Source organism: Rhamphochromis longiceps, linkage group LG16 (genome assembly GCF_057381845.1).
Source record: "Rhamphochromis longiceps isolate RC_006_pf linkage group LG16, R_longiceps_female_GT1.1, whole genome shotgun sequence".
NCBI lineage: Eukaryota > Metazoa > Chordata > Actinopteri > Cichliformes > Cichlidae > Rhamphochromis > Rhamphochromis longiceps.
In genome coordinates this window covers 11,182,803-11,201,038 of record NC_140572.1, presented here as the reverse complement: position 1 = coordinate 11,201,038, position 18,236 = coordinate 11,182,803, and the positions used below count along the sequence as shown (strand labels likewise).

Below are 18,236 nucleotides of genomic sequence, written 5' to 3'. Positions count from 1 at the left end.
CGAAGAGGTTAACACATGAGGAGCGGATCGAAATTGTGTTGATATCTGGTGAACGCAGTAACCGGGTCATTGCAGCAGATTTCAATGCAAGACACCCTACGAGACCACCCATCTCCCATGCTACAGTTAGCAAACTGCTTGCTAAGTTTCTATATATATATGACTAGAGATGGGTATCGTTTAGGTTTTATCCGATACCGGTGCCAAATCGGTACTTTTGAAACGGTGCCGGTGCTCAAACGGTGCTCAAACCGGTGCTTAAAGAATGGAGAACACAAAATTGGTCCAAAAACCTCTCATGTTCAGCTGTTTTTTGTAAAAATATAACAATGTTAGCTTTTTCTGCAGCTATGGGGCATATATGGTATCACTCTTGGCTGGAAGCAGTGCTTAAACAATGGAAAAAACACAAACTTTGTCCTAAACCTCTCATGTTTAACTGTTTTCCACTTTTTCTTTGGTCATTTTAGCCTTTTTAGCCAGGGTGAAGAGAGTATCTGCCATCAAACAAGAAGACAGCCGCATGTAGCTATGATGATGTTTGCTAGTTCACCTTACATGCATTAATGTAATAACGTGGTTAGCCTACTCACGCAGAGAAGAACGGCTGCTGCTGCCATCATCATCCGTCATCATTTCTGCTACACTGGCAGGGCTAGGGGCCAGGACTCTCCTCTTCGTGTTTTTGGGGGATGTTGCATAACAGGCAACCCACCCGCAGTAGATGTGCTCGGTGTGAGGTCTCGCAGCAAGCTATCAAATACGGCGCATTTCTCGGCTTTTAAAAAAAACGCTATGCGTCGCCAGGTGTTTCATCGGATTTCAGGTGTTACCTCCTTTGACAGTATCACAGTATCAGCTTAAAGCACTTGTTGCAGGCTGCTGAGTTTGCATATTTTGCTATGAAGTACAGCCAGACTTTTAACCGCTTCGCCTTGGACATTTTTAATCTGTAGCTCTGCTCTAAAAGAACGTACGTACCTGGCCCCGCCTACTATCCTCGGAAACGTAAAATGATTGGCTAGAATCTAAAGTGTATCACAGCTCAGGAAAAAAAAGCACCGAAATAAAGCACCGAAATGTGCGCTGCTTTTCGGTCTGGTTACTACCGTTTATGTCAGAACCGGTGCCATCATGGCACCGGACACCGGTACCCATCCCTATATATGACTGACATAAAATGGTGCTTACAAACCAAAAAAATCTAACAGCTGAAAATAATGACAAAAATTAGTTGGAGAAGAGTTCAGAGTCTTTTATAGTATGTTGGCCTCACAGGAGTTATGCTTGAAGACCTGCAGAGTGACAATAAGTTTAACAGCATTTCTAAACCAGGGGTAAAACAAGGCATAGATCAAAGGGTTTAGACAAGAGTTAATGTAAAAAATAATGATAACAGTAGATGCAGATGGATCATTGACCACATTTTCTTCAGCAAGATAATAGCAGTAAAATGGAGAGTAACATAATAGAAACACAACTACAAGAACCCCCAGAGTCCTGGCTGCTTTCAGCTCAGATTTCTTTGCTTGATTGCTTGAATGCTGAAGTGTGACAGATGTAACATGAGAGCGCATGGCACGAGCTTGGGACACAGCCGCCACAAATACTCTCATATAAAGAACTATGATGACAGAAAGTGGAACAATAAAAGCTAAAATAAGGTCAATAATCCCTGCAATATCACTGCTGACAAACATACACTCTCCGTAGCAGGAATTATACCTGCCCGGTTCAATCAGGATATTCTTTATATAAAGACTCCAGTAGAAAATAGCATAAAACCAACATAAGCACACACTGAGTTTGGTTCGTTTCACAGTAATTCTGGTGCGGTAATGCAAGGGGTCACAAATAGCCACATAACGATCAACTGATATTAGAACTATGTTCCCTATTGAAGCACAGATAATGTTGCCCATCAGATACCAATAAACAGAACACATAAGATCACCAAGTACCCAACAGGTCGTGCTTCTTAATATTTCTGCTGGCATCAACAGAAGACCCACAAGAAAGTCTGAGACAGCCAGAGAGAGGAGGACGATGTTACTTGGTGTGTGAAGTTTCCTACAAAGAGAAAAAAAAAAGTAATTCATCATTTCAAAAGGTCTTCAGTAAAAATTCCATCAGTGAAAAAGTCCTATTAATAAGGCATGATTCAATCGAGGCAAATAAAATATTTCAGTTGTGATTAAAATACACCAAGAACATGCAAAATTGATTCCACTCATCACTAAGCAATTTCAGTTTGAAGTGTCTGAAGTGTAAGATTAGGATGAAAATAAGACTGCTGACAGCTGCACTGAAAATGTTTTGTCAATCATGTTAAAACCATCTTAGTGAAAATGTTTCATTATTAAGACATGAAGAAGCCTATTCAACTTAACAGTGATAACTGAGACAAAGATATTTATTTATCTAACAAAACGAAAGTAAAAATTAAAAACAGAGATATTTATCAGTTGCATTTCATTATTGTCAATAAAAAAAATCATCTGTGCCTGAAGTGGGAGACTGAAATGATGACGAGAAGGTTTAGAGCAGCAGTGAGCAGAGAGATACAGGAGAACACAATGTTCAGCAGCACGGCTTTCGACCAATGAAGTGTCGGCTTTCTGCAGGAGCTGTTGAGAAATTGTGGAAAACAAAGCGCGGGCACTTTCTGTATCTCCATTAGGCATGTCCAGCTCCTGCTGCTCTGTGATCAGAGCCGTAGGGTGGATTTATCAACCCCCACTCCAATCCCCTCGTCTTCACTCACGTACACACACGCGCACACAAACACACTGTCCCTCCTATTTCTTTGCGCACAATCGGCACTTCCACTTTGTCAGACTCACTATGTCACGCAAAGCGTATTAATGTCTTCTTTATTTGAACTATTAAAACCAGTCCTACAGCTTGTCACTACAGAAGTTGTCATGGTTTAATATCTTCTTAATACACAAGGGTCACAATTATTAATCAGCTTCAAACCATATTCTTTTTTAATAATACTAATCGGAGGTAATTCTCTCTTTTTTTTTTAAGTGTATTTACCACAGATGCTGATGGTACAGGGCTAGAACAGCAACTTTGTTAACCAACTATTTCTTCATATCCATTTGCTTTAACTTTTCTGGTAAAAATGACTGTATTGGGTCCAATGATGAAATGGGAAAACAAGTCCAACAACATGCAATCAGTCTGCTATTAGTTTTTTGACAAGACAAGGTTTCATTGGCACTTTCATGCAGTCTGTTTGCTATGATACTGTACTTATTTCTGATAAATCTTAAATCTTTTGACGTTTGCATCAGATGTGTAGTGCTCGAAAGAGCCAGGGGCTGAAGCAACACCAGCATGAAAACCATACATTGGGAGGAACTCTCTCACCCACGGACTAGGGCGGAATAAATGGAACAAATTTGTAATTTATAAAGTTTGTTAGTTAGTTCTAGTTAGTTCATTATATTAAGCTGATCTAATGTAGTGTTAGTCTATATTACAAATACCAGTTAATTGGGTATTATGGCACCTGTGGTTGGCAGTGTCATTGCCAGTGTTTCTGCAGGTGTCTGTATTTGTGGTCTTTTTCTGTGTGACCTGTATCGCTGATTTTTGATGAGATTGCAACTTCCTTTGTTTTTGACTGACCAACACCGAACAAAAACAAGCTCCAGCGAACCAAGTGAATTGTCCAAAACACAAACACACATGCTGGAGTTCAATAACAAAACACAGTTCAGGAGGCCGGCCTGGAGGCTGACAACTCAGAAGTCCAGGACGATTCATCGTCTGAGGCCGGCCGCGTTGGCGACACAGATCCAAAAGCAGACTGCACGGAAGGCAGCGGTGGCGAAGTGGAAACAGTTCAGGGGGCCGACCGTGCACACGACAGCGGCGGCGACGGGGAAACCGTTCAGGCGGCCGACCGTGCGGACAGCAATGGCGGCGACAAGGAAACAGTTCAGGCGGCCGACCGTGCGGACAGCAACGGCGGCAGTGACACAAGTCTGGAGGCCGGCCACGCGGAAGGCAGCGGCGGCGTCTGGAAGGTCGTCCATATCGACGATGACGCCCAACTAGCGGCCTGGCAGATGACCGCCGATGTCGAGGCGGCGGTTCGGGACCCAAAGGCTGCGTGGCCCCTGCAGAAGCAGAGGCCGGACCAGGCGAGGCAGAAGCAGAGGCCGGACAAGGCGAGGCAGAAGCAGAGGCCGGACCAGGCGACGCTGAGGATGCTGAAGCCGGACCGGGTGACGCTGAGGATGCAGATGCCGGACCAGGCGAGGCAGAAGCAGAGGCCGGACCAGGCGACGCTGAGGATGCAGATGCCGGACCAGGCGAGGCAGAAGCAGAGGCCGGACCAGGCGAGGCAGAAGCAGAGGCTGGACCAGGCGACGCTGAGGATGCTGAAGCCGGACCAGGCGACGCTGAGGATGCTGAAGCCGGACCAGGCGACGCTGAGGATGCAGATGCCGGACCAGGCGAAGATGAAGCTGAAGCCGGCGAGGATGATGAGGCTGCAGCTGGCAGCTGGACGGGCTCCTCGGGCCCTCCAGCTGACGAGGCAGGAGGCTGGACGGGCTCCTCGGGCCCTCCAGCTGACGAGACAGGCGGCTGAACCGGCCCCTCGGACCCTCCAGCGGAGACAGGCGGCTGAATGGGCCCCTCGGACCCTCCAGCGGAGACAGGAAAGTGCTGGCCGGGCTCTCCAGAACCCCCAGCGGAAATAGTCACTGAACCAGCGGGCACAGGGGCCCCTGGCACACGCAGGGCTGAACCAGCAGGCACACAGGCCTCTGGCAGGAACGGATCAGAGCCAGTAGGCGCACGGGCCTCTGGCAGGGACGGATCAGAGCCAGCAGGCGCACGGGCCTCTGGCAGGGATGGATCAGAGCCAGCAGGCGCACGGGCCTCTGGCAAACACAAAGCAGCCTGCAGCTGCACAGAGCATTGACTCAGCTCAGGCAGCGACAGCCGGGTGCAGTCCTCAGCTGGCTTCTTAACCTCCAGGGGTCCAGAGTCACACTCACAGTCTCTGAACTGGCCAGCTTTTGAGGACTGATTACAATATTGGGTGGTTTGTCTCTCTGCTTGGAATGAACAGTTGAAAAATACACTGAACAAAAATATAAACGCAACACTTTTGTTTTTGCTCCCATTCCCCATGGGATGGACGTAGAGACCTAAAATTCATTCCAGATACACAGTATAACCATCCCTCCCAAACAGTGGTCACAAATCAGTCCAAATGTGTGGTAGTGGGCACATCTGCTATATTGAGATAATCCATCCCACCTCACAGGTGTGCCACATCAGGATGCTGATCTGACATCATGAGTAGTGCACAGGTGTACCTCAGACTGCCCACAACAAAAGGCCACCCTGGAATGTGCAGTTTTGTCTCACAGCAAAATGCCACAGATGCCACAAGCAATGAGGGAGCGTGCAATTGGCATGCTGACAGCAGGAATGTCAACCAGATCTGTCGCCCGCGCATTGAATGTTCATTTCTCAACCATAAGCCGTCTCCACAGGCGTTTCAGAGAATATGGCAGCACATCCAACCGGCCTCACAACCGCAGACCTCGTGTAACCACACCAGCCCAGGACCTCCACATCCAGCAGGTTCACCTCCAAGATCGTCTGAGACCAGCCACCCAGACAGCTGCTGGAACAATTGGTTTGCACAACCAAACAATTTCTGCACAAACTGTCAGAAACCGTCTCAGGGACGCTCAACTGCATGCCCGTCGTCCTCATCGGGGTCTTGACCTGACTCCAGCTCGTCGCCGTAACAGACTTGTGTGGGCAAATGCTCACATTCGATGGCATCTGGCACGTTGGAGAGGTGTGCGCTTCACGGATGAATCATGGTTCACATTGTTCAGGGCAGATGGCAGCTGAGAATGTCTCAGTTCTTGCATGGCCAGCATACTCACCGGACATGTCACCCTTTGAGCATGTTCGGGATGTGCTTGACCGGCATATACGACAGCGTGTACCAGTTCCCACGAATATCCAACAACCTCGCACAGCCATTGAAGTGGAGTGGACCAACATTCCACAGGCCACAATTGACAATCTGATAGACTCCATGCGACGATGTGTTGCACTGCATGAGGCAAATGGTGGTCACACCAGATACTGACCGCTTCTGGGTCCCCAGACCCCCAATAGCGCAAAAAACTGCACATTCCAGGGTGGCCTTTTGTTGTGGGCAGTCTGAGGTACACCTGTGCACTACTCATGATGTCAGATCAGCATCCTGATGTGGCACACCTGTGAGGTGGGATGGATTATCTCAATATAGCAGATGTGCCCACTACTACTACACATTTGGACTGATTTGTGACCACTGTTTGGGAGGGATGGTTATATTGTGTATCTGGAATGGATTTTAGGTCTCTACGTCCATCCCATGGGGAATGGGAGCAAAAACAAAAGTGTTGCGTTTATATTTTTGTTCAGTGTAGTTCTTTTCGGGTTGGATTGACTCAACTTGTTGTACAGGAGGAGTTGGTGAAGACGATGGCTGAGCTGATAATAAGGCTGATGAGTCTCCTACCAACTGAGCTATTGACTGGGCTATGGACTGTAACATGGTGTCTAATAAGTCTGACTGTGACTGTAACTGGGCTATGGGTAGTGAGGCTGAATGAGATGGAGGTGACGGCTGGGCAGTTAACTGAGCTTCTGGCTGGGAAGCTAACTGGGGTAAAGACAGCTGAGCAGGAGAATGAACAGGCAACAAACAGTTCTCCTTGTCATCTGCTGCACAAAACAAGGCCCCTGAATAAACTGTCCCACAGTCCAAAAAAGGGTCCTTCTCACTCACCACAGCCGGCAGTTCTGAAGTCCTAATATCCGGCTGTGGGGTGACGCGCTGACGGCGTGATCGTCACTTCCTCCCTGCCGACTGCTCCGGCGGGCCGGGCAAAACCTCCGGCGGGCCGGGCAAAACCTTCACCGCCGGGCTGGGTTGGGAAGCGGTAGCGGCTGGAGGTGAAGCTCATTAAGAATGAAGTCTTGTGCGAGCGGGTGAAGAGAGTCCAGTAGCCAGGAGTGAGAAGAAATTAGCTACTGTAGCCTGGCTTCTACAGCGCGGTGAAACTCCTCTCCCTCTCCACGTTCGAGCCACAGGTTGACCAACCTTGAAACGGAGTCGATTACTTCCTCCCGAAACTCCTGGGAAGGTGCGGATGCTGCTGGGTCCATGTTTGGTCGGCTTGTACTGTCACGGCTGGCGGGGTGAGCCGTGTGGTGTTGGAGGAAAGGAGGACCCAAAATGCAGGCAGCCGACTGATGATATGAGTGAGGGTTTATTTACAGGTGACAGTGGCAGAACAGACAACGAAGCATGAGAAAACAACTGAAGAAACCTAAACTGGCAGAACTAAATGACAAACCTGAGAGCATACAAAAGGGGTGTGGGGCAGAGACAGGAACGGAACACCATAGAACGCAGACGAGCCGACAATGAACACAGACCGACACCCACTAAATATACACACACAAGGTAATCGGGTAATCACACACAGGAGGGAAGAACAGCTGAACCCAATACACATGAGGACCGGAGGAGACAAGCTGAACACAATGACAACAGACACAGACTTTCAGAACAAAACAGGAAATCTAGAACCTGAACCGGACACAAGGGGGGAGGGCACCGAAGAACTAGAACAGAGGAAAATGATCACAAAACACAAAACGCTGGGTCAACGACCCAGGACCATGACAGTGGGTTGATGATGATGAGGTCTTTTGATTACTTACATACTAGTGTAACAAGATGGTTATGGCAGAACCCCCCACAGGACTCCATACACTCAGTTTAACTCTACCTAGTCAGGTAGACTTTCCTAGAGTAATATTGAGACAAATTAAGGGAGATGTGTTTAATTGATAATAGGCAGCATGACCTGGCACTTCCGCTGAACCCTCCACACCTCCCCTGCAGCTCAGCCATAAATCACACCGTGCCACACACACACACACACACACACACCCACTGATCACCTTGAACTTGAACAATTGCAGAGCTGGATACCAATGCAATTAAGGCAGTGACATTATTAATGCACTGGAATGGTCTGAGCAGAGGTTTGAAAGGCCATCTGGTACAGAGACATCAGTATCCACCAGCCTATGGACACAAACACCCATATGCATACACACTCAAACACACTGTCCCTTCTAACTAATAGGAGGTAACAATACTAATAGGAGGTAACTCTCTCTCTATCTTGAACTTGAATGTTGGTCACCCCCTGGATCGCCAAGCACTCTTTCGCTCAGACAACTTCTTGCTGTACACAGTTGATGTCACGGTTCGGCATGGCAAACCGTGGGGGGTGTGGAGAAGGAGGACCCAGGCGCGGTGCTCTATGTACAAGCAGTGCGTTTATTTACAGTGATGGAACTGATACACAACAATAATACATCCCCGTGTGCTCCCGACTTCCACTCCGTGTCTTCTCCCAGTGTTTGTGCCCATGTGCCTGCTCCCTAGTGCCAGTGCACTCTGTGTCTGCTGCCCTCTCATCCAGCAATCCTTCCTGGGAAAATAGAGGCAGTAGTTAGTACCCTCAGTTCACTTGGTAAGCTCACACTCACAAACAGACCAGCTCGGGTGTGGCCAGTCCGCCAGCAAGGCCACACCCACCAGGCCTGAAGGCGCCCGCAGAAACACATACACACACACACATACAAGCAGGGATAACGAGGGACAGCAATACAAAATATATATTATAATATTAGTCCATAACTGATCAGGGATCCTGGGTCGCTCAGACCCAGGACCCTGACAGTTGATCCTTTTGCTGACAAAACAGGTAGGTAAGGGGGCTGGTCAGTAAATAAAGTGATAGCAGCTGACCAGCCCCCCAAAACCGCCTCACCTCTGTTTTTGGTTTTGGGGGTCTGGCAGGATTCGATTGCCGCTGTCTTTCCTGTTTGAGGGTGCACCTGCCCATCCCCAAGTGGTACACCAAATACTGTACCTCCGTATGTCCAAAGCACACTTTTTGGGGGCAGCCAAGAGCCCCGCTTGCCTCAGAGACTCCTGCATCATGGCCATCATCTGTACATGCGCCGACCAGGTGTCATTGTCTTTGATAATGTCATACAAGTAGGCAGCAGCACATGCATGTGCGGTTGCAGCACCCTGTACATGAGAAAGTGGAAAGTGGCCTGGCTCTGAACAAGCAGAGCTGAAAATGAATTGGCAAAAGCCATACAAGATGTAGAAGGTCATTTTTTCCTTAGACTCTGGAGACTAGTTAATTTGCCAGTATCCCTTGGTCAAATCTAGTGTTGTGAAAAAAGAGCAGTGCCCAATCAGTCCCGGAGCTCGTCAATTCAGGGCATAGGATAAGCATTAAACTGTGTGTAGGCCGCACAGAACCATATAGACCCATTCGTAGGATATTCGTAAATTTCACCATGAATACATTTTAACTCCACAATTCTCCGGGCTGAACCAGGGTCTGAGCTCCTTCACCATCCCTCACCAAGTCTCGATGCACATACGAGAAAAAAAAAAAACTGCCTGCAAACTCAGCAACTGGATAGTCATATGGAAAAAGAAGTTTTCATGAGTGTAAATAATCCTTTGAGATCTTATTTCAAAGGTTGCAATAGCTTAGTCAGAACATAAATTAATTTGTTGTACAAACTTAAAGTCACATTACCAAATCATCTTTACTCATGTTTTAGATAAAGCATATCATCTTCCATGAATTTATCCATTTGTAATTTTTATAACAACTCATTCAACTTTTCATAAACTATAGTCTTAAGTTTCATCATACTGGTGTTCCATGGTCAGTATGGGCAGATAATTATGAATAATTTATGGCAGTTGACAATAATTTTGTGACTGATTCAGGTATTTACATTTAATGGAAAAAGGTCAAAGCATGTCCTGTGACTGTTGGTGTGACGCTGTAAAATCTATTTTTATCATTTGATATAAGTCTTTACACATTACATTATATATGATTATATATTGTGTTTAAATGCCATTGTACATCTAAGGTCTATTTTTGCAAACCATGGTATTTTGGAAGTCATTTGGAAGATAATGGCCCTCAGTTTTCATGACATCTCTTTGGCATTTTTGCAGTTACATATGGGTCATGGATCATATAGATTGAAGCATCTCACCAGCAGTCCAAGGTTTCCAAAGAGTATTGGTATTGGCTGTTCAAACTGTTAAAAAAGCCAGGGATTCCTATCTGGCTCTTCTTGACTATAGATCTATCCCCCTTCAGAGTGGTTACAGAACAGCTCAGCTCAGCTTTGCACCACAGTGCTAATACTTCCTTCTCTTCTGGATCCTACCTGGCCCGACATCATTATGTTCACTAAGGTAGAAAAGTTGAAGAGGATGTTAGATGCTAAGGAGTACAACAGGCATCACACTGGCATAGATGGTCTTCCTGTCGAATTTTACAGATCTTTTTGGTCGGTGATGGATGAGGATTTGCTGGAGGTTATCACGAATAGTCTGCATAGGGGCTTTCTGCCTCTGAGCTGTAGAAGAGTGGTCATTACTCTGCTACCAAAGAAGGGAGCTCTATGCAATTTGAAAAACTGGCAACCAGTCTCTTTTCTGTGTTCAGACTGTGAGATTCTTTCCAAAGCCTTGGGGACTAAACTTTGGGATATGATGGCTTCTGTCATTCATGGAGACCAAACAAGCAGACTAATAAGTGATAATATCACTTTAATTCAAGATATTTTGAAAATCTCTAGCTCTTTGGACATAGATATTGGTCTCATTTTTATAGACCAACAAAAAACTTTTGACCGGGTTAAACACCAATATTTGTGGTAAACTTTGAGTGCTTTTTGCTTTCAGCCCAGGTTTTAAAGCAATGATTCAGGTTCTGTACCATGACATTATGAGTGTACTGAAAATTAATGGAGTCTGTTAAGGGTTCAATATTGAGGAGGAGAGTAAAAACGACCAAGCTCTTCTGGACCATGGTTGTTTTTACTCTCCTCCTCAATATTCTTAAGTGGTCCATTCAATTTTCTAATGGGGATGAGGCATGGATATTCTTTGTCAGTGTGATGGCTGCAGTTTCAGCCACACAGTGGCAATATCAGTGTAGAGGCTTATACATAACACTGGATTCACATTTGTCTGTCTTTAAATATAGGAATTAATTTAAAGGACAGTGAATAACTGGTTTTGGTTTAGAATTAGTTTGTTATGTTAGTTTCAGTTAGGCTTTGTGTGTTTTTACCCCTTTTTGTGTTTTTGTGGGCTAATCAGCCACTATTTAAGTTTCCCCTTCATCGTGTTTAGTTAGGTCAGTGTCAGAGTTTTACCCCTGATACTGCTGGATAAAACAGAAACTCACTCAGGAACAAGGTCACACAGAGCTCAAGTTTTCACTCGCGAGGGGGAAGCAGCTGTCTCCAACCCACTTCAACTTGCTTTCCCCCTGCAGGTTGTTTTTATTGGTTATACACATGAATATTCATAAAGCTTGTTGCTGTATTACCTATGAGAAATTACTATAACTAGATACAAAGTGTGATTGTGCTGTGCAAGCGTGATTATACATTGTGTGTGGTTATATGATGGGAGTGCAGCTCTCCCAGATTGTTGTTGGTAGAATCTGTTCTTCTCAAGGCTGCTTGTTCCCCTTATCAAAGTCATGTACGTAGTCATATGCTTAGGTTACCGAGATAGCAAACAGAAGCATTCTAGCTTTCTAAATGGCAACCTACAATACATACATTAAACCTAACAGTCAGCTTGTTTGAGTTATCAGTATTGTTTTTTTGTCAACCTTGAGTAGAGTTCTGTTACTTTGACCTCTTTTATGGGCTCAAGATTTAGATTTTTTTGGTCTTTGGTCAGTGGGTTTTGGTCAGTGGTTGTTGATCAGTGGTCATGAGAATTTGCATAATTATGATGAAGGAACTGACCTCCCAGCCCATTGTCCCTTCAGTGGGCTGGTTTCAGTCATTATGCAAATGTACTCTTAATAAGATTGGGGAAACCTGCAGTCAGCTGAAGAAGTCACTTGGGTGAGTGACGAAACGTTTCTCTCACAAAACGCTACGTCCAGATGAACAGAATCAACTTTTGGAGATTTACTTTTCTGGATGATTGAGAATGCATCAAGACTTTATTCAAGTAATTAAATCGAATGTTTTCTTCTTGTTTATGGAATAATAAATCACCTCACACAGGAAAAGAATTTATGGAAAGACCAACACATAGGTGGGCTTTCACTGCCAAACTTGCACACGTATTATTGGGCGGCAAATCTTAATGCCATCCCTTTATGGCTAAAGGACTGGAATGATAAACTATCAAAACTTGGTACGACAGGGGCATTCACAGCATTGAAGATTTGTATATTATTGATACTGTCACAGCCTGGGGGATCAGCAGGGCGCTCATCAGCTGTTTCTCTCTCGCTCTCGCTCTCTCTCTCTCTCTCTCTCTCTCTCTCTCTCTCTCTCTCGCCTCCTCTCTTTCTCTCTCTTCCTGTATCTCGCCGGGGTTCACGCCCTCGGCCCACGCCCCTTGGAGGAGGAAGCACCTGAGGCTTATTAACGCAACCAGCATTTAAGCCAGACGATGACTGCTGTTCTTCACTTGATCATTGTGTTTGACTCGCGTTAGTGTCATCAAGTTGCCAGCTAAGTTTTCCCTTCGTGTTTCTGAGCATTGAACTACCGAACATTTCCCTGTGTACAGACTCCCAGGACTGTTTTCCCGTTTCCCGTGTGGTGAGTGTCGGAGAAAGACAGCCTGATCATGTGTGTGGATTGTTGCAAGAAGAGCGAAAGTCTGTTTCCCTGGATTTCCCTGGAGCCCCATCACCCCACTTTTGTACATAGCACTATTTCTGCAGATTTGTGTATACGCTCGGTGAACTGTGTAAATAAATTGCTTGTGAAGCTTCCTAATTCAGAGTCCTGCATGTGAGTCCTCATGGCCTTCTCCACCTTCTCACCAAGCTCTTTCAGTTTTCAAGATGAGGAGCCTCCTCTTTCTCTCAACCAAACCTGTTAACGCAACACAACTTTTTTTTATACTCACTGTCTCACACACAATTGGTAAATAGTTTTGTCATTAACCTGGTATTAATATTGCTCATTATAGTTAGATTATTGTCTTGTTATGGTGACCTCAATTAACATCAGGTTTCATCCACACTCTGCAATGAGCAAACAACTTTAACAAGCTGTTTCCCCCACAGTTTGCAGAGGTTCAATTCTTCGTAAGAGGACACAGACATGCCCATCGCACAAATTGTTGATTCCAGTGGCTTGTAGTGAAGTTAGCTTCCAGACATGACAGCCAACTGTGGCCACAGATGGCAGCAGTCTACAGGATGGAGGCAACTGTAGGACATCCTTTGTGTGGCAGAACACTGTTTGAACAGGAACTGTAAACAAAAACAGCGGATCATACTGGAAACCACTACTAAGGTCTTACTGAAACTTAGCATGTTATTCATTTATAATTCCTAATTTTATATCTCTTGGAGATATATCCTTTATATATTTATAAATGCACCATGCGGCTTAGAGTGAAACAGCATTTTGGTACACTGTATACTGCAGGGGTCTCAAACTCGCGGCCCGCGGGCCATTTGCGGCCCACGTCACCTCTACTTGCGGCCCGCATATTGATGTGAAGAAATAGTTGTAAAAAAATATGAAAAATATATTTAATATGAAGGCAGAGTGTTACAAGCACAGCCCTTTAAGACTGTAGCCTTTTTAAATGCACATAGACACTAAGGGTTTTCGGGAGGAGCCGGGCTGCTCTCTGAGAGGAAGCAGGAACCATGCTCTCCTGTGTTTTAAATGCACTTTAGAACAGCACACAGCAACACTACATATGAGCGGGCGTAGGGAGGTTTGGGGTCTTCACTCACCCCGGTTCTGTTAGCCGTCAGATTGGGGTCTGGGATGCGGGGCCTCCCTGCTACTGCAGATAAGGAGGTGGTCCGCTTGCCTCCACCCCAGAGAGAAGGGTTACATCTCCTGGGTCTAGGTGCGGCTTGCCCCTCTGGGGGCGAGGGTACCTGGACCCGGGATATAGAGTATGATTGGGGAGTGCGACTTTCTGTGCAGTGTCTATTTGTGTCTGTCTACACGTTGGGTGAGTGCCGAGTATTTGGTTGTGTATATGGGGGTGGGAACGCACGTTTGTGTCCGCGTGCGCCTGTTTGTCTGTGTCTATATGTCAGGTTGGGTCTTAGACTCAACCTCTCTGGGTACATCGCAGGCCCTCCAAAGTACGGAGGCCTATCTCCCCTCACCACACCCCTTTGGTGGTCCTCCTCGGGTCCTTGTACTCTGGGGCCTCTGGATATCTGGGGCCTGGATCTCCTCCATACCTGCTTAATGCCCTGGGGGACGGGGCTATGGCTCCCCACACTCCCTAGCAGATCGCTACATAGAGAAACCTTTGGAATACAAGCATGCTGATCCACGCAGGTGTACACACAGGTGTACACACGGGTGTTCACAGACGCGACTACACCTTTCTTGGCTGCTGCCTCAAAGCACATTGTGCACTGTCGATCTTGCGTGCTGCACAATATCGTTTATTTTCAGTATCTACTGTTATCTACTGCTAGCTAGTTTATTGTGATGGTGCTGTGTTTATTATGCTGCTCTTTTTTTGTTTGCTTTCTCTTCTGTTTTTTTTTCTCCATACAGGTGATCCAGGTGTTTTGTTTGTTTTTCTTTCTTTCTTCCCCCCTTTCTCACCGTCTCTTCTCCCCTCTGTCATGGTGCTGGGTCGTTGGCCCAGCGTTTTGTGTTTTATGATTATGTCCTTCTGTTCTAGTTATTCTGTGTCCTCCCCCCTTGTGTCCGGTTTAGGTTCTAGATTTCCTGTTTTGTTCTGAAAGTCTGTGTCTGTTGTCATTGTGTTCAGATTGTCTCCTCCGGACCTCATGTGTATTGGGTTCAGCTGTTCTTCCCTCCTGTGTGTGATTACCCGATTACCTTGTGTGTGTATATTTAGTGGGTGTCGGTCTGTGTTCATTGTCGGCTCGTCTGCGTTCATCTGTGTATCTCTGCGTTTTTGGTATCCTCCGTCAGTCTGCATCTCTCTGCTTTTCACCCCGTGCCCTGAGGATTTCTAGTTGCTCTTTAGTTTTCCCAGTTTAGGTTTCCGTTAGTATGTCTCATGATTCGTTGCCTGTTCCTGCCACTGTCACCTGTAAATAAACCCTCACTCATATCATCAGTCGGCTGCCTGCATTTTGGGTCCTCCTTTCATTCCACAACACGACTGCTGCCCCAGCCGTGACAGTACGAGCCGACCAAACATGGACCCAGCATTATCCGCACCTTCCCAGGAGTTTCGGGAGGAAGTGATTGACTCTGTTTCGAGGTTGGTTAACCTGTGGCTTGAACGTGAGGGAGAGGAATTTCACCGCGCTGTAGAAGCCAGGCTACAGCAGCTAATTTCTGCTCACCCCTGGCTACTGGACTCTCTTCACCCGCTTGCACAGGACTTCCTTCTGAAAGAACTGCACCTTCACCTCCAGCCGCTACTGCTTCCCGACCCAGCCCGGTGGTGAATGTTTTGCACTGCCCGCCGGGCAATCTGCGGCCCGGCCCGCCGGATGTGGAATTACCCGGCCGGTCGGAGCTATCCCCGAGAAGGAAGCGACGTTCACGCCGCCGACGCCCATCGCCACAGCCGGGTCCCGAGACTTCTGAGTTGCTGTGGTGAGTGGAAAAGACACTCTGTCTGTTTCGCCAGACCTTGTGACTGTTTATACCGGGGCTGTGTTTTTTGAGTCAGCTGCCCAGCCGTCACCTCCATCGCATTCAGCCTCACAATCCATAGCCCAGTCAATAGCTCAGTTGGTAGACGACTCATCAGCCTTATCATCAGCTCAGCCACCTATTCAGCCATCATCTTCACCAACTCCTCCGGTACAGCAAGCAATGACAGTTCAGCCCATAAAGGACAGGTCAACAACTTCCTATTCTATTTTATTTTTCTATATATTACTTTGGTTGTAACTATCTTTCTCTATAAAATTTAATTGACTTCTACGGTGGCCTGCTTTTGTTAATAGTAACATGAGTAACGTCCAACATTTTCTCCCCTTTAGCATTTGGCATCTTCCCAACTATATAATTTTTAGGGGTTCCGAAAGAGACTCAGGCGCAGGCCAGGGTTTTCCTTTAAGCGAAGGACAGTGTGTTTATTTACAGTGAACACATACACCAAGTGGCTATATACAACGTGCAGGGGAAACGGGTCCGGGTCGCCAGGGTCCGTGGGAAACAGGGTTGGGAGAAGGGTGTTCCACACTTTCTGTACAAAAAGTTCCCCCTTCAATCACTCCTCTCCGCATCGGGTTCCAAAAACGATCTACACAAAAAACGTCGGGTTAGCAGGATAATAATAAGAAATTCTCAAGGTGAAGGTTAGCCGAAACACAAGTCTAACTGACACTGATAGCTCAACGATCCAGCGAAGACTAGTGCAGACTCGCCATCTAAGTAGTGCAGTAATCAGCTGGGATCAGCGGCCGGTGTGGTGATGAGCAGGTGTGTGGGCCAGCAGCGGGAGCCCGCAGTGAGCATCGCCGTGGCGAGAGAGAGAGAGAGAGTGAGAGAGAGAGGGCGAGAGAGCAAACAAACCACAAACATATTGCCCAATAGAGGATTGACCAGCGGGGCACAGGGACCATGACAGTACCCCCCCCCTCAACGGGAGCCCCCCGGCGACCCACCAGGCTTACCAGGATGAGACAGATGGAAGGCCCGCAGCATACGCTTGTCCAGGACAGCGGCCCGCGGAACCCAGCACCGCTCCTCAACGCCATAGCCCTCCCAGTCCACAAGGTACTGGAAGCCACGCCCGCGGCGGCGAGAGTCCATATTCCGCGTGATGGAATAGGCGGGCAAGCCGTCCACAAGCCGGGCGGGCGGAGGGGGCCCGGAAGGGGGCACAGAGGGCTATTCCGGACAGGTTTGATTTGGGAGACGTGGAACACATTGTGAATCCTCATGTTGCGCGGCAGCCGGAGTTTCACAGAGACGGGGTTGATCAGCGCCGAAACCTCAAAAGGACCAATGAAGTTTGGGTTGAGCTTCTTGGACTCAGTCCTGAGAGGAACAAAGCGCGTGGACAGCCATACCTTTTGTCCCACGCTGTATGCTGGAGCTGGTGTGCGGCGGCGATCTGCGGTCTGTTTGGTTCGGTCCTTTGTGCGCAGCAACGCCGTCCGTGCGGCCCGCCAAGCTCGTCGGCACCTACGTAGATGGGCCTGGACAGATGGTACAGAATACTCACCCTCGACAGAGGGGAAGAGAGGTGGCTGGAAACCCAGTGAGACCTCGAAGGGAGACAGACCAGTGGCGGAGGAAGTCAGACTGTTATGGGCGTACTCAATCCAGGGTAGTTCATCACTCCAGATGGACTGGTTGGAGGACGCTGTGCACCGCAACATTGCCTCGAGCTCTTGGTTAGCTCGCTCACACTGACCGTTGCTTTGGGGATGGTAACCGGAGGTCAGACTGACCTTTGCTCCTAATGAGGAGCAGAATTCCTTCCAGACGCCAGACGTGAACTGGGGGCCTCTGTCAGACACAATGTCTTCCGGGATCCCATGCAAACGAAACACATGACGGGTAAGCAGTCGTGCGGTCTCCATGGCCGTGGGAAGCTTGGGTAGAGCTATGAAGTGGGCAGCTTTAGAAAAACGGTCTACGATGGTAAGTATGACAGTGTTGCCTGCTGATTGCGGCAGTCCGGTTACAAAGTCCAAAGCTATATGGGACCACGGCCTGGACGGAGTCGGCAGGGGATTGAGCTGTCCAGCGGGCGGCTGATGAGATGGTTTATTCCGGGCACAGGTCGCGCAGGCGGAGACGTACTCCCGAGCGTCTTTAGTCAGAGAGGGCCACCAGAAGTAGCGCTGGAGGAAGTTGATAGTGCGGTGGACCCCTGGGTGGCACGTAAAGCGGGCAGTGTGGGCCCATTGAAGTACTTGAGAACGTACTGATTGAGGGACGTAGAGCCGTTGGGCTGGCCCACCTCCCGGATCCGGTTCCGACACCTGAGCCTCCCGAATGGCTGCTTCGATCCCCCAGGAGATGGCGCCCACGACACAGGTGGCGGGGAGAACGGGAGCGGGCTCAGTGGTGTCCTCCGAGACTGAGAACTGACGGGACAGGGCATCGGGTTTGACATTCCGGGAACCGGGTCTGTAAGAGATGGAGAAGTG

General features: G+C 47.6%; 1 protein-coding gene across 1 annotated transcript; it reads right to left on the bottom strand.

Moving 5' to 3' along the window:
- Positions 1–1,256: 1,256 nt before the first annotated feature.
- On the bottom strand, positions 1,257–2,677 carry LOC146650671 (trace amine-associated receptor 13c-like). Its single transcript, XM_085384487.1, has 2 exons — positions 2,505–2,677; positions 1,257–2,070 (listed from the first exon to the last, which is right to left on the bottom strand). The coding sequence occupies exons 1-2, from the start codon at positions 2,675–2,677 to the stop codon at positions 1,257–1,259; spliced, it is 987 nt and encodes a 328-aa protein (XP_085240613.1).
- Positions 2,678–18,236: the final 15,559 nt, after the last annotated feature.